Source organism: Balaenoptera borealis (genome assembly GCF_965194805.1).
Source record: "Balaenoptera borealis genome assembly, chromosome: 4".
Classification (NCBI taxonomy): domain Eukaryota; kingdom Metazoa; phylum Chordata; class Mammalia; order Artiodactyla; family Balaenopteridae; genus Balaenoptera; species Balaenoptera borealis.
Window position 1 is genome coordinate 61,732,007 of NC_138861.1, and position 15,395 is coordinate 61,747,401.

At 35.1% G+C, this 15,395-nt stretch overlaps 1 protein-coding gene across 5 annotated transcripts in view; it reads left to right on the top strand.

Moving 5' to 3' along the window:
* Window positions 1-15,395, top strand: part of ADAMTS3 (ADAM metallopeptidase with thrombospondin type 1 motif 3) — a 291,386-nt gene that overhangs the window by 248,748 nt on the left and 27,243 nt on the right. For 3 of the 5 annotated variants that reach the window (XM_082390069.1, XM_082390070.1, XM_082390071.1), the window contains exons 8-17: window positions 508-613; window positions 1,024-1,167; window positions 1,786-1,918; window positions 3,407-3,520; window positions 5,542-5,687; window positions 6,638-6,813; window positions 7,980-8,113; window positions 9,788-9,911; window positions 13,281-13,361; window positions 15,139-15,302. In XM_082390069.1, coding sequence (XP_082246195.1) covers window positions 508-613; window positions 1,024-1,167; window positions 1,786-1,918; window positions 3,407-3,520; window positions 5,542-5,687; window positions 6,638-6,813; window positions 7,980-8,113; window positions 9,788-9,911; window positions 13,281-13,361; window positions 15,139-15,302 — 1,322 coding nt within the window. Of the gene's footprint in view, window positions 1-507; window positions 614-1,023; window positions 1,168-1,785; window positions 1,919-3,406; window positions 3,521-5,541; window positions 5,688-6,637; window positions 6,814-7,979; window positions 8,114-9,787; window positions 9,912-11,581; window positions 11,643-11,884; window positions 11,969-13,280; window positions 13,362-15,138; window positions 15,303-15,395 lie in introns of all 5 variants that reach the window. The other 2 variants (XM_082390073.1, XM_082390072.1) reach the window with 2 other exon arrangements.

The following is a 15,395-nucleotide window of genomic DNA, read 5'->3' on the forward strand; positions in this document are numbered from 1 at the left end:
AGAGGGGATGCTGTAAAATGTGGTGTGATTTCCACTAACTGTTTGGAATGGGAAGGGAGATGCCATGGGAAATGTCTGCTGCCAAAGAGCTTTCTTCCAAAGTCAGCTTACATTTATCTAATAAATTCTGATGTAGACTTCGGAAAAAATTAGACTGACCGTTTTCTTTTCAACGTTGGTGGAATTTCTGGCTCCCTTCATCAGTACCGTGATATGAAGGACCATTCACTACAGCAGAAAGACAAGAGCTTAGTTGGTGGGCAGAACAGAATGGTAACCCCAGGCAGTTCCTTCCCTTAGGAGAGGAGAAAATGCAGACCCAATGAATCTTTTTAGAGCCCATTACCTGTGGCTTTCCCAAGAGAATGTGGTGCAATGCTAGCAGAGAAATAATACTGCCTCTGTTTCCTGAAAAGCTTTTTTTTTCCCCCTAGGCAAAGGTCCAGTAGTAGTTCTTAATGGGTTTTCTCATAAAATGAAAATGAAAGTAATTGTTATTCTCTACAGGATATGCTCCAGTCACAGGCATGTGTCATCCAGTGAGAAGTTGTACCCTGAATCATGAGGATGGTTTTTCATCTGCTTTTGTAGTAGCCCATGAAACTGGCCATGTGTAAGTCACCGCTGACAGCTATAAAGCAAAAAGAAAACCAAAAAACAAAACAAGGTCTTTTCTGTCTGCTTCTCTCAGTATTGTTCATACTTTGGGCAGAGTGCATGCCAGCATGCAACTCTCATCCCTTGCCAAGTCTGAGGAGCTGAAAACAGTGAAGAGGTCATGCACTGAAACTAAATGAGTGACTCTGGCTTGCAGAGACACTCCTGGGCTTTTCGTAGCTATAGAATAAAAAAGGCATTTGTGACAGATTGCTCTCAGTTTCACAGTGTCTGTGACTTCTCCACAAAAGCCACATTAACTTAAAAAACACCTATTTTCCTGTACTTACTTTCAAAACAGAAATTACGCCAAAGCCATGGCCCCTATGATGATTCTTACCAGGAAGGTGTCGCTTTGTGTTCTAGGCTGGGAATGGAGCATGATGGACAAGGCAACAGGTGCGGTGATGAGACTGCCATGGGAAGTGTCATGGCTCCTTTGGTGCAAGCAGCGTTTCATCGTTACCACTGGTCCCGCTGCAGCGGCCAAGAACTGAAAAGATACATTCAGTATGTCTCCTTCTGCGTGTCATGAGAACGTTATAGTAGAAATACAGACGTGAAACTGGCTCTTAGGACCTTGATCAGGACCAAACTCCCAGGGAATGAAAACTTTTGTTCATGATAAACATTTTCTTGTGACTCAGCTTTTGGCACAATTCGACAATGTAATTGCAATATTTTAAGCCGTGAGCCTAGAATTTAAGTGAATTTTTTTACTGTGATTTCCTTTTAGTAAATTCTTTATGGAATCTTTGACTAATGGTCAAAGTTGATTTGAGGAGGGGATGGTCATGCAATGCCTGCACAGGGTACCACCTATACCCCGTAGCATAGGGGTCAGGATCTGCCCTGCCACACCATGTGCGGGTTCAGCTAGGGACACGAGCAAGGTTGTCATGGTTCTACTGTGTTTCTAAGTATGGTTGGCTTATTTTCCTGGGATGAATAAAGATGAATGGTCTTTTTCTAAATGGAACTGAAACCAAAAACCTTAAAAGGTATGCTTTTGTAACCTTGCTTTATGATCTGATGAAATTCCAGAGTATGTAACCTAAGAATACTTTTTCATTGGAACATGATAAAAAAATGAACATTTAACTACATGCAGTATTTTCCTTCCTACAGTTCCTATGACTGTCTCCTTGATGACCCTTTTGAACATGACTGGCCCAAACTCCCAGAACTTCCTGGAATCAATTATTCTATGGATGAGCAATGTCGTTTTGACTTTGGGGTTGGTTATAAAATGTGCACTGCGGTATGTTACTCACAGTCAATTAAGATTTTGCATATTGAAATCTACTTGCTTAGCTCCTGTTTGGTGACATTTACAGACTCACTGGTGCAAGAATATGAACCAACGATTTTGTGTTTGCTATGTCAGTACATGCTAAAGCTAAGTGCTTTAAATATACTATCTTATTTAATCCTTGTGACAGGCTAGAAGGGAGTTGGTATACTTTTATTTCACAGATGAACAAGCCAAGACTTAACAGAGATTAAGCAACTTGCTTAAGTCACACATCTGGTAAATAAGGGCTTTTTATATGTTGGAGAAAGCTTTATTTGTTAGAGCAAGAAAAAAAAGTATTTCATCAAAAGAAGTTGATCTGCTGTTTGAATTCCTCCATATGCAGATATATACAGATATTTGGTTTGTTTGTAAGGTGTACACGGTCAGCTCCTAATGACCTGTGATAATGTCCTGACCTGAGAATTCTAAAGCTTTGGCTCACTAGTGTAGATTGTAACTGTAAATTACAGTTTCTGCATTAGGTAATAGGAATTAGAACAAAAAACCCAGATCCAAAATGAGTACTAATTAAAAAAAAAAAAAAAAAGCTATGACCATGAGTCTGTATGTGGATAATTAGTGGTGTAGGCAATGAAGATGTGGGTAAACTGGTGTTTGATATATATATGTATATATTTTTTAATTTATCTAAAGAATGATAAGATATTTACTGTTAGAGAGCGGATGAGGAAACAGTACACACAAATATGTGTGCTTACATATACATTTGGATATTATAATGTAGTGTTTTAGGAAAATAAAAGACATTCTTAAGAGTGAGAAAACTAAGATTCTGGTCTGTCTCTGTTACTGTCTTATTTGTATCCATAACTATAGTCTTACCTTATAACCCATATTTCTCAGCCATGGATTGTTATGAAGATCAAATATATGGAAAGTACTTTATAAACTATATGAATGTATTATATATTTTGTTATACCTGGCATACATTATCTTACACAGAAAGTTTGACAAATATTTTCTGCTTTTAGTTGGCTCATTATGGTGGGCATTTTTATTATTTATTTCTGACTGGTTCATACATTCAGGGATAAAGAGAAGCCATTTTGATGGCTTGAGAGCTCCAAAACCACTATAATGTTTTCATATTTAAAATATTCATAATAATTACTCATTCTTTTTAAAATCCCAATATTGTCTATTTGAAAACCATAAGACAGAAATGGCATAAAGAATAGTAAAAGTCAACAGAAGAATCCCAGACAAATCATTGTTTATCAGTGTTATTTTAGAAAAGTGGAATGAAAGTATTCTTTACTTGGAATTCTTAGGCAGTGTTTGTTTGTTTTCTTAACATGCCACAACTTTGACTATTAACTTGAAATTAAAATATCCAAGAAACATGACATGAAGAAACTGTGTAGAAGGTATTGTTGGTACAAGTCATTCCATCTCTATGTCGCTGAGAGTTTGGTTTTTTTCTCTTCTAGTTCCGAACCTTTGACCCATGTAAACAGCTTTGGTGTAGCCATCCTGATAATCCCTACTTTTGTAAGACTAAAAAAGGACCCCCACTTGATGGGACCGAATGTGCTGCTGGAAAAGTGAGTATAATCTATTTATACAATAAAGATTTAAGATAGGTTGCATAATAATCATCTTTAAATAACATGTATTGTCATTTTTAAGAAAACCATAGTACATAAAGTTTCATTGTGGTAATGCATGAACACTGTGTACGAGTTTCCTATAGCTGCTATAACAAATTACCACGGACTTAGTGGCTTAAATCAACAGAAAACTATTCTCTCAGTTCTGGAGGCTGGAAGAACAAAATCAGTTTCACTGAGCTGAAATCAATGTGTGGGCAGAACGATACTCTCTCCGGAGGCTCTAGTGAAGAATCTGTCCTTAGCTCTTCCAGCTTCTGGTGATTGACTGAATTCCTTGACTTGTGGCTGCACCACTCCAGTCTCTGCCTTTGTGGCCACACTTCCCCCTTCTCTTCTGTGTATAAATTTCCCTCTGCCCCTCTCTTACAAGGATACATGTGATGGCATTTAGGGTCCACCTGGATAATCCAGGATAATCTCCCCATCTAAAAATTCTTACTTAATTACATCTGCAAAAACTCTTTTCCAAATAAGGTAACATTTACAGCTTTTAAGGATTAGGACCTGACATCTTTGAGGCCACTATACAGCCCCCTACTGATAGAATAGGAAGCGGCAGCTCAGCCGAGTATCTGGGCCCTAATGGGATTTGATTTACTTGCTGGCATCCCATTTCTTGTGAAAGTTGTCCAGAAATAAAGTCATGTGAACTTGTACAGAAGATTTGGCCTTGCTCTTTGGGGAAAGATGCCCAGAAGTTTCAATCTCAAGTTGCGTAGTGTGGATCAAATGCTCAGAAACTGGCCCAGTGCCAAGCTACGCTACTCAGGAGGGGAAAGATCATGAAACCCAAAACAAAGGGATGTTAAGAACTCAAGTTGAAGAGCTTTGACTAGTTTGGAAATAAGATATTGTAGATAGGACCAAAACCTGGCAAAGAAAATTTATATAGCTTTTAGGTCTTCTGAAGCCCTTTAAAGCTCTATTTCGAATGTGTATAAACTGTACTTGCTATGAGAATTACAGGCATGATAATAATAATAATAAAATCTGCCATTATTCACGTTTAAACTCTTAGGCACTCTGCTAAACTTGTACAGCGTGTTGCTTTGGGAAAATTCAGTATTACAGACTTCTGACTGAAAAAACAGAAGCAACAATGAGTTGATTCATTTTTGCTTTATGAAAAAGATATTCTGTAAACCAACCTGTGGCTCTGAACATCCAACTTCCCTAAATATATTTGTGTTATGTTTCAATTTCCCAGAGTTGAGTTTTAAGAAACACTTTCATTGTATGTAGGATAAAAAAGTGAGTCAGAAGGTTGGAAGGGAAAAGAACTAACACCTTTTGAGCATCTGCTGTGTGCTGGGTACTGTAAGCTCTAGGCCTCTACAGTATCCATGTTTTAGTACTCCCCACTTAGTTTTTCTGGTCAGAGAATCTTACGCTACTCATGGTCCTTTCCGGGTCCCAATTTTCCTCATCAGAAAGGTAAAGATCATATATCTCTCAGAATCATTGTGAAGGAAAATTTTAACAATTATGTACAAGTGTTTTGAAAGTTATATATGTTTTAGATATGTTATGTTAATTATTTTCTAAATTAAGACATATGGTTTCCTGTCATTATTTTAAAGGGGAGCAGATTGCCCTTAAAAAACTCCAGTAATATAGATAATGAGGGATGAAGGGTAGAATAGCACCTACTGGGCAAGTTGGGTGCTCAGATCATCCTTATTGATTATGATGTTTGATACTCACTGGTAAATGTGTCATTTAAAACCTTGTCTGAGTGAATGTTATTTTTTTAATTTTAATTTTATACTTAAAAATGCAAGTCAAAATTACCCAGTGTACAGGGCACTGCTTTGAGATAATTTTAAGTGTATTTTTGCCTGAAAAAGGAAAAAAAAAAAGAAATGAGGTCCTTCACTTGGTGATCCTTGTATAACAACTTCAGCTTTAGCATATGCACGATTCTCATGATTGCTTTGTGTCATTTCCCTAAGTGGTGCTATAAAGGTCATTGCATGTGGAAGAATGCTAATCAGCAGAAACAAGATGGCAACTGGGGATCATGGACCAAATTTGGCTCCTGTTCCCGGACCTGTGGAACTGGTGTTCGCTTTAGAACACGCCAGTGCAATAATCCAATGTGAGTATAACTCCTGTCATTCTGGTTATTGGGATAGACCAGAAAATGCTTCAGTATCATGTCACTAATGCTCTGTTTCTTGAAGTACCTGTAAAACACAGAACATGAAAATTAACGGTTTAAGTTTCTATTTTGGGTAAATCCCCATTTATCAATCTTGTAAAGAGTAGTCCATGGTTAAGATTGGAGATTGTTAAAGAAATTGCTGTTTAGGAGGATTAAGGAGCTGAGCGGGGAAAGCAGATCGCTGTGCTTTTAGGACCTGGGCACCGAGGCTGTGAGACCCGCTGGAGGAAGGACAGGCCTGTTGGCAGGAGTAGCACCAAGCAGAGGCTCCCTCACTTCCAAGTTAGGAGAAGGATGCTTCAGAGCTGGGCGACGGGAAGATGGTGAAAGAAGACCAGCGAACTGTTGGGGGAAAAGTTATCCTTATAGTAGTCAGAACAGCGAGGGTTCACCATGAGCCACACTCGTTCTAAGTGTTTTAAACATGCTAACTCATTTAATCCTCACAATGTTTCCCTAAGGAAGATTGGATTATTATTTTCTTTTTACATATTAGGAAACAGAGGCATAGAGCTGTGATCAATGTTTCTTTGGGTTGCTTCTACATGTTTTATACATGATATAAACTATAATTTTCCTGAGACCATATACCTGTTTTTTGTTTCTTTATATATACTTTTGCTGTGCATTTAAAATACACTGTTTGAAAAATACACTGCTTTAAAATATACTGATTTAAGTTGAGTTGGGGAATTCCCACCACCAAACCTCAGCAGGGAGAGGATAGTGCTTTTGGAAAGGGATTGAAATTAGGAAGTATGAGTTCATTCACTTTGTGCTGGCAGCTCAGAAGCCTTGGCTTTCTGTCCTCCAGCACTGTGTCTGCAAGCTTCAACTGCTGGACCAGAGCCAAAGGTCCTTTTTAAATGTTGTCTTTTCTTTAGGCCCATCAATGGTGGTCAGGATTGTCCTGGTGTTAATTTTGAGTACCAGCTTTGTAATACAGAAGAATGCCAAAAACACTTTGAGGACTTCAGAGCCCAGCAATGCCAGCAGCGTAACTCCCACTTTGAATACCAGAATACCAAACACCACTGGTTGCCATATGAACATCCCGACTGTGAGTAGACGCCCTTGCTTTTCCTGCTGTGTGGATGGTTACTTAGAGCTTAAGCTTTGTCAACACCCAATCCCTTGGACTCTTGATCTCTACTTGGTAACTTAGAAAACTTGGTGCTTATAGGGGTAGGTCCTCCTGGGTTTCCAAGAATAAGGCTAACACATGCCTTTCTCTAGAGAGGTGAGAATTATGGAATAGCTCCTGGGAAGCAGCCCTGCCACCATCGCTACTGGAAAGACAAGTGGAAAGCAATGCCTGGGAGAGATGTTGAGTCTCCTCATGCAACTGAAATCCCTCTTCTAGGAAATGCTTCTGGAATATTGTGATCCTTCCTTTCTGAATAACTAGAGAAAAATATAGTTATTTTACAGTCAAGTCAGGAATAAGACAAAGACCATTATTTAATAACAAAAGGCACTTCATAACCTTTTACTTTTGTACCGTACACTGGTTATCAAGAAATACACTTGGAAATTCCCTTGTCATGTTTCACTTCTTACCCCTGAATTTTCGGTTAAATCTGTTCAATTGGGAACTTCTTGACATATTTCTTACTTGGGTGAATAAAAAGTAGTTACAGAATTATTGTGTGATATAATACACTGCTGAGTTCAGTTTAAAAGCTGTTTTAAAGGAAAGATGCATATAGGTAGGAATTCAAAATTGCAATGCATTACTTTGATTTATTTTGGGGAAGTGAGTCACATAACTTAGATTTAATTAATGAGATCCTACAAGAAGCAAAAACTATACTAGGCCTTTGAGTCAAACAAAAGAGAAACCCTTTCAGTGCTCTAAGTGTCACTAAAACTAAATTGATTCTGAATGAAATTTATTGAACAGCTGTGGTTAAATCTAGGGTAGCCAGCCATACGACCTGCGTTGCCTGGGACAGTCCCAGTTTATACCTATTGTCCCTGTGTATATTATTAATAGAACCCCTTTTCACTGTCAAAATTATCCCAGTTTAGATGTCAAAGCATAGGGTCACCCTGGTTAAAACAAATATGCCAAGTATGCATACTTTTCCCCTACTCTTTATTTATTTATACAATTTGTTTTCAGGAAACCACATTGAAACTGTATATTTTACAAACAAAATAAACTATACTGTTCAAATATACCATTTTACATAAATAGTCGACTTAATCCTCCATCTTATGCAGCCAAGAAAAGATGCCACCTTTACTGTCAATCCAAAGAGGCTGGAGATGTTGCTTATATGAAACAGCTGGTGCACGACGGAACGCTCTGCTCTTACAAAGACCCATACAGCATATGTGTGCGCGGAGAGTGTGTGGTGAGTTCAGATTGCTTCCCCCAAAGCTTCGTACAGTAGTGTGCAATTCTACTTTTCCTTTCATTCATCTGCATATTTTCAAAAATATTTTAACTCTTTCTTATCTGAGATCACATTACAATGAGAATCTATGAATAGTTCAGTAGCTAAGCTAAATTTGGAAGAAATTGCAATTAATCAAATCAAACTTTGGTCACTGGCAAAATCAAGATTTAATTAGTTTTCCTAATTTCCAGCCAAATGCATTTTTGGAGGCTTCCTCTGATACCTCAAGGCTGGGAATACAACTTGGGAACCATGCCTTGGCTTTGAGTATGTTATAGTAGCCATCCACTAATACAGTACCAAGTCTTTTTTAAAAATTCAATGCTAAATGTGTTTTGTGCTGGCAGCTTTTTAAAAAATCTTTTTTAAAAATTCAATGTCTTTTTTAAAAATTCAGTGCTAAATGTGTTTTTTAAACACAAGTCTTTTTTAAAAATTCAATGCTAAATGTGTTTTATCGTTTGTTTAAAAGATGATAGAAACTTCTCTTTCTCCCTGTCTCACCTTCCAATTAATTCTAAGTTTAAACATTGAATTCCACATCAGAACAAAAGTACTAGTGAAGATGCAAAAACTGTCTTTTGCCCATTTAATTTTTTTTTTAATGCAGTTTACTTTTTGTTCATGTTCACAGGTTAAAGTGATAAGAAATTATCCTTAGTAACCGAACACATTGCTCCTGTTTGGTTCGTTTTCACTTCAGCACAACTAAAGTGTTATATAAAAGAATCTCAAATTCGTAGATGCCTCATAGCTGAACTAAAATTTCCCTGAAGTAGAATCTGTGTTTTGTTCATCTTTCACCTCCCACAGTATCTGGTGCATTAAATGTATATGTTGTCGTTATTTTCTCTGCTCACTCTCGTCCCAAACTTACGAGTGCAGTGTCATTATCATTATCCAACACTGATTTATATTAAGGACCTACCCCAGTTCAGAAAACTTTTCAGTAGTTCCCTGTTAAATTAATGTGAAAATATAAACTCTTCCTGATATTCAAGGCCTTCCACAGCCTGTGATTTGCAGATCTTTCACTATTCTTCACCACCATACAACACTAACTTTCCATTAGTTTAGGTATGGTTCAAATATTATTATCTGAACCCACTTTTGATGACTTCTATGGCTCTGTTTTAATCCCTTTTTATTCTTGAATTGCCTTTCCACACCGTCTGTTCCTTCAGGGCACTATGAAAATCTCCACTACATCTGTGATGTTTTGTCTCACATCCCTTACCAACTTGTAAAGTCTGTACTAATAGACAACTCACTATTTTAGTATTCATCTTTATAAATATGAAGGCAACAAGGGAAAAAACACCTCTTAATTTTGTCTCCTCAGCGTCAACTGCAACTTCTGTGTTCCATAAATGTTTGATGATTGCCTATGTATGACGGGGGAAACACTTCATTAGACCGAGGGAAATTTATCCTTTACTGCCCAGAGTACAAGTCATTTTATTTTATAGTAGTTCTTTAAAAGACTGAGCGATTAATAATCAGAGCTAGAGAGGAAGTTTGGTTCCTGTCTGTGGGCCCATGATGAAACAAATGGTGTATCATTCTCCAGGATGCTGACCTTTACTTGACACGTTAAAATTAGCTACATTTAATATCTTCTCTCCCCAGAAAGTGGGCTGTGATAAAGAAATCGGTTCTAACAAGGTTGAGGATAAGTGTGGGGTCTGTGGAGGAGATAATTCCCATTGTCGAACTGTAAAGGGGACGTTTACCAGAACACCCAGGAAACTTGGTAAGATGAGGTCTCTCATGAATTCAGTATCCTTTTCCATGATTTGCATTTGTTTGAGACTTCTTTTAGGAATGCTGCGCTTTCTCTATAAACATAAAAAAATTAGCTGCTGATTCATTTTTATTCAGATTACCTTTTAAGGAATTATTTAAACAACTTTGACAATTCATACTCCATAGTGTCCATGATAAAAAATAAATCTACTAAATGTAGATAAGGAACAAATAAAACCAATATTAATTATAGTAGTTAAAATCTGTGTTTTGTTTAATTCTGTGTCCTTAATAAAATGCATTAAACCAATTATTAGAATTAATGCTTATTTTGAATTTTCTGTTGCACATAAATTGTTGATCAGAAGTTAAAAATATTATAAAACTTGAAATACAACTTTAAAAATATTACATTCATTTTGCTTCTTTTAAAAGTGAACAAGTTTATCCTATTTATAAATCTATAAATCTAGGGTCTATATTTCACATAATATTTACAATTTTATATTAAACAAGTTTGAGGTACATACAACCAAAAAATAACCGGAGGTATAATTGCTTATGTGTTTGAATTTCTCTGCTTGTTACACAGTCAATGACCTGGACTTAGGCATGTGGTGAAGGTTCGCCAGATGGAAATAAAAGCAAATAATATGCAAAATTATTAGTATTTTCATAATAATTCATTGGAATTTTCCTAAGACTTAGATATAAACATTGATTACTGAATAATTTCTTTAAATTTGTAACAAATATTATTCAGTTATTTCACAAATTTATTGGACAAATGTCTTTGAGAATTCAGCATTTAAAGATAAATTTAATGTGAGGCTTCCCTTGAAAAGCTTCTCTTCCATCCAAGATATAGTCTCTTATAGAATAACAGAAAACAAGATAAAACAAAACAAAAACAAAGGTTTGGTTTACTTTGAGCACATTGTCATAGCGCTAATTCTTCCTTTTAGAAAAATAAGAAAGTATAAAAAACTGTTCTTTATCCAAATAGAGTAATTCTCTTAGTTCTTTTTACTCCCATTATACCCCAGGTACCCAGCTCAAGCCATTTCCACACATATCAGCTTTGCTCTTTGATATATTTAGAGCTAGGCAGAGGTAGGTGACTATATTCTAATGTGTTTTTCTTAAGCATTCCCTAACTCTAGTTACTGATATCTTTGCTATTCCTGTGTGATAATTTACTATGCTTTGTACTTTGAAAATTGTTAAAAATCAAATATTGCCGTTTCTGGCTGATTGTATTATTTTAATAAAGCAAACAGGATTAGAATTATATACATATACAATGGTTTTGGTGGAGTAATGTGATTTTCTCCATCTTAATGTGAAATAATTTGCTGTGCTTTCTTTATTGCAGTTATGTGTTGTTCGTTTAGGTGTAAAATAATTAATTTGTTTTATTTCCAGAGTGAATGAATGTAAAGAAAATGGTTTTTACCATTATTATCCATTCTATATTATGTGTAATAAAAGGCAGTGATACTTTTTTTCAGATACCTCAAAAATTATGCTAAACCTGTGAATCAAGTTCTGAAGAAGAGAAGAAAGCTTTAATCAGTCTTACAGATTCAAACTGTTTGAAGATAATCTAACATCCATTTCTTTGAACTAATGTTATCATCGTAGTTATTCAATAGACTAATTAACCTTTTCCAACAGGGAAAAATTTAAGCAAGAGGTGCCATAAAGAATTCAAGTTGCTGGAAAATGAAATCTGCAAGTATTCAACTTCAAATCAACTATATCATTTCTCATTCATGCTTAGTCTTACTTTCATTGACTATTAACAGTTTACTGGCATTAGCTAACTGTTATAAATGCATTTTGATTTCAACATATAAAATTACAGAACATATTTTATATATTACCTAATAAAATATATATAGCTTATAGTATAGTCAATGAAACAACAAGACTTTGATAAACATGAACCCTCCACTAATTAAAGACATTCTATTTAAGGGAAGATGAGAGGCGCCTTCACTTTACCCAAAGGAGCTCGTAATATTTCTCTTGCTGAAACAAGGGAAGCTAAAAATGTACTGGGTAAGTTGTAGCAAACTGCAGAAAGATGGGCATCCATAAATGGCATCAAGCTGTTTTGCTACACTTGGCATCTTAAGCATGTTACTTCCAGCTATTGGTACTCAGGCAAACATGGTACATTTCATGTACTGAGTATCACCCAGGCTCAGGTGCTGAAAACCCTGACCCCAAAATGACCACTCCATTTAGTTAAGACACTAATAAATATTGTAAAAGAGTTAGGTAAATCTACACCAAGGTAATGATTATCCATATAGGAAATGACAGGAAAACAGATTTCTTTCTGATTCCATAAGCAATTTTGTATTTATAACTGAATTTCTGTCAATACGTAATATATGAATTATAGGTTTCATGATGTAATGAAGGTGTGTAAGTTGCATAATCTTCCTATATTCATTTTTTTCTTACAAGCAAGGTAAAACATCTTGGTTTCTCTATTTGCCCTGATTATTGTTGACTTATGGTTAGGATCTTAATTCTAAATGATCTTAAGATAATTTTTAGGACACGTGATAATACTAAGAAAGTTTGTTATATAAGACAATGACTGCAATATGATTGATATGTGATTTTAAAACCCAAGACAACTTATTCAGCATATTGGTTTTGTGATTTCTCAATTAGAAGATTGAACTTAGGGTACGTGTAGAGGCAATGCACGACATAACCTGCAGACATATTCCAACCAAATCTACAGCATATATTTTAAAACATTCCCCTTTAAAACTTGTTTAAAGCTTTCAAATTAATTGCTGATCACAATATAAATGAAAACTACTCATTGATTTTTCTTTTGTAATTTCTTTAGAATAAAGCAGGTGTTTAAATCTGAAGATATTTCATTAATTAGAAGTTTAGCTGTTTATACTAGCCACTTAGGCTTTTAAAATAGTATACAGACAGATAAAATATCTCAAGAAGTTCACCAACTAATTGCACTAAAAATGGACCCCTATTCAAAAGGATAGTTTAGAAAACTAAAATCACATCGAGGGACACAGGGGAGTATAGTATTTGCCTGAATTATTGTTGACACAATTTGTAGGTCAGCACAAAATAAGTGACTAATGGGTTAGAAACTAGATTAATTTTTTTTCCTCAGCTTAATTAAAAAAAAGATTCCTCTGATCTTATGCCAGATGTCACGAAAGCTACCAATGCTTTGAAATTAATTTCTGAAACTGCTTCTTTCGGTTTATGGATGCCCTCTTCTGCACACAGGAGCAGTAAGAATGTAATGCCTGACTAACCATGGTTGTTGCTTTTGTTTTCTTCTTTGCTCCCTCCAATATTTACTACACATGCAAAGGGTACCTTAAGATGTTTGATATACCCCCTGGTGCTAGACATGTGTTAATCCAAGAAGACGAGGCTTCTCCTCATATTCTTGGTAAGTGTTTCTGTCTGCTGGCTCTGCTTTAACATGCACTGAAACATAGAAATGTCAAAGAAATAATATATAGATATAGATACATATGTATATATCTATATCTATATATACACATAAAATTCAAAATTATATGTAAATGCATTATTACGTGGTTTTTGTTGGTCATTTCTCCCAACTATTCTTTCTCTAAAATAAGAAATATTCAAAACTAGAGTTTCAATTTTTGGTGAAACCTGGGTTGGTTCATCATGACATGAGGGAAAAAAATAATTTCACAAGTTTGAAGTTATTATGCATTTTTGCTCTGTATTAGGAAATGAGAAAAAAAATGTTAATAAAATGCACTAAATTAAGAATAATATCAGAAAAATTTGCCACGTTTATGTTGACAAATTAGTTCTGATATTTTGGTTGGTGCCATACTGCATGCCTTTTCTTTTAGTGCATTTTAAGTTCTTTGACTGAAAAGCAACCACATGTGGATTTTACTAGTCCAATAAAAATTTTCCTGATATCTGTTATGTGTCCAGTTTCTGACTGGCACATGCAGATTCATTTTCTGCATGTTTTCTGTTTATTATATGCAAATTATCCTGTTTATAATTTCCAAAAGAAGATTCTTTTCCTCCTTTATGAGAGGATCATGTAGAAATGTCACTCTAAAGGGGTTTGTATTCAAAGTGAATGTACAAATGTAAACATAGCTTTCACATATTCCTTGAGCTATAAAAGCACTAAGAAGATTTCTGAAACTGACACATCTGTCAAACCTATGAAAATTTATAGTAAATTACTTTTCTAAACTTATGTAACTTAAAAGATGGATTGTTTTATGGTGTTTCATAGAATTTTTTCTTTTTGGTATTTAAAGTATATTCACTACTAGATTCCAAAATAGTCTCTGCTGTCTGGCTGTATTTCTTTCTCCAGTAACTGAAATTCCCTACTTTTCATTCTAGAATTTAGATTATTCTCCTTGGAAAAATTAGACTACTTTAAAAATTTCAAGGGGAATAAATGCATTTAACTAAAATTACTCATGTTTTCTGCACATTTTCGGTAATGGTAACAACTTTTGAAATTTTATTTCCTAACATCATTAAACACCAATGTACCTCCAAACTTTAAAATCCCGTTTGTTATTTTTTATCCATTGGAGAAAGCATTTTATTTTATAATGTATAGTAAATCTACAGTATATTACAAATTCTATCACGAGTAAAGAGCTTTTCCTGGTCATATAAGTAGGTAATGTGACCTTAGAATTTTATAGTCATAAGGACTAATTGTTTGTTGGCCTAAAAATTAGTTCAACTGTTTCGAGTACCTATAATATTTTGACTTAACTTGAAAAAGATACACAGTAAAAAAGACGTTATGTTATATTCTGTCCTAGCATAAATCATTTGTATTAATTGTTGTGGAAATAGCCATTATTTTTAAAATATTTCCACCTTCCTGAGGAAATGTATATGATGAATGGGTTAGAAACTGTTAACCTCTTCGGCAGTGTTTTCAAATGGGAATATTTGTTAATTTTTATTTCTTACTTAACCATCTTGCCACTGTTTTTGACTGGTTAGGAATGCTTCTTGAGAATTTTGAATGCCTAATGAATGAAGTAGGAGTCCTATCAGAAGTAACACTCATTTTGATTGCTTTGATGCTCATAAACACGGTCTTTCATTTATGTAAGGGGATAGACTTAATATGGAGCTTCAAAGCTGTAGTATGATAAAATAAAATGTATGCCGGTTACTCATTTTTCATCCTTCAGCAATTAAGAATCAGGCTACAGGCCACTATATTTTAAATGGAAAAGGGGAGGAAGCCAAGTCGAAGACCTTCATAGATCTTGGTGTGGAATGGGATTATAACATTGAAGATGACATTGAAACTCTTCACACCGATGGACCTTTACATGATCCTGTTATTGTCTTGGTATGTGGCATTACAGGCTCGCTATGTAGTTGGTTTTGTTTATATTTTTATAATTAATTTATCTCAAAACATGTTTACCTTGCTTGTTTTTTA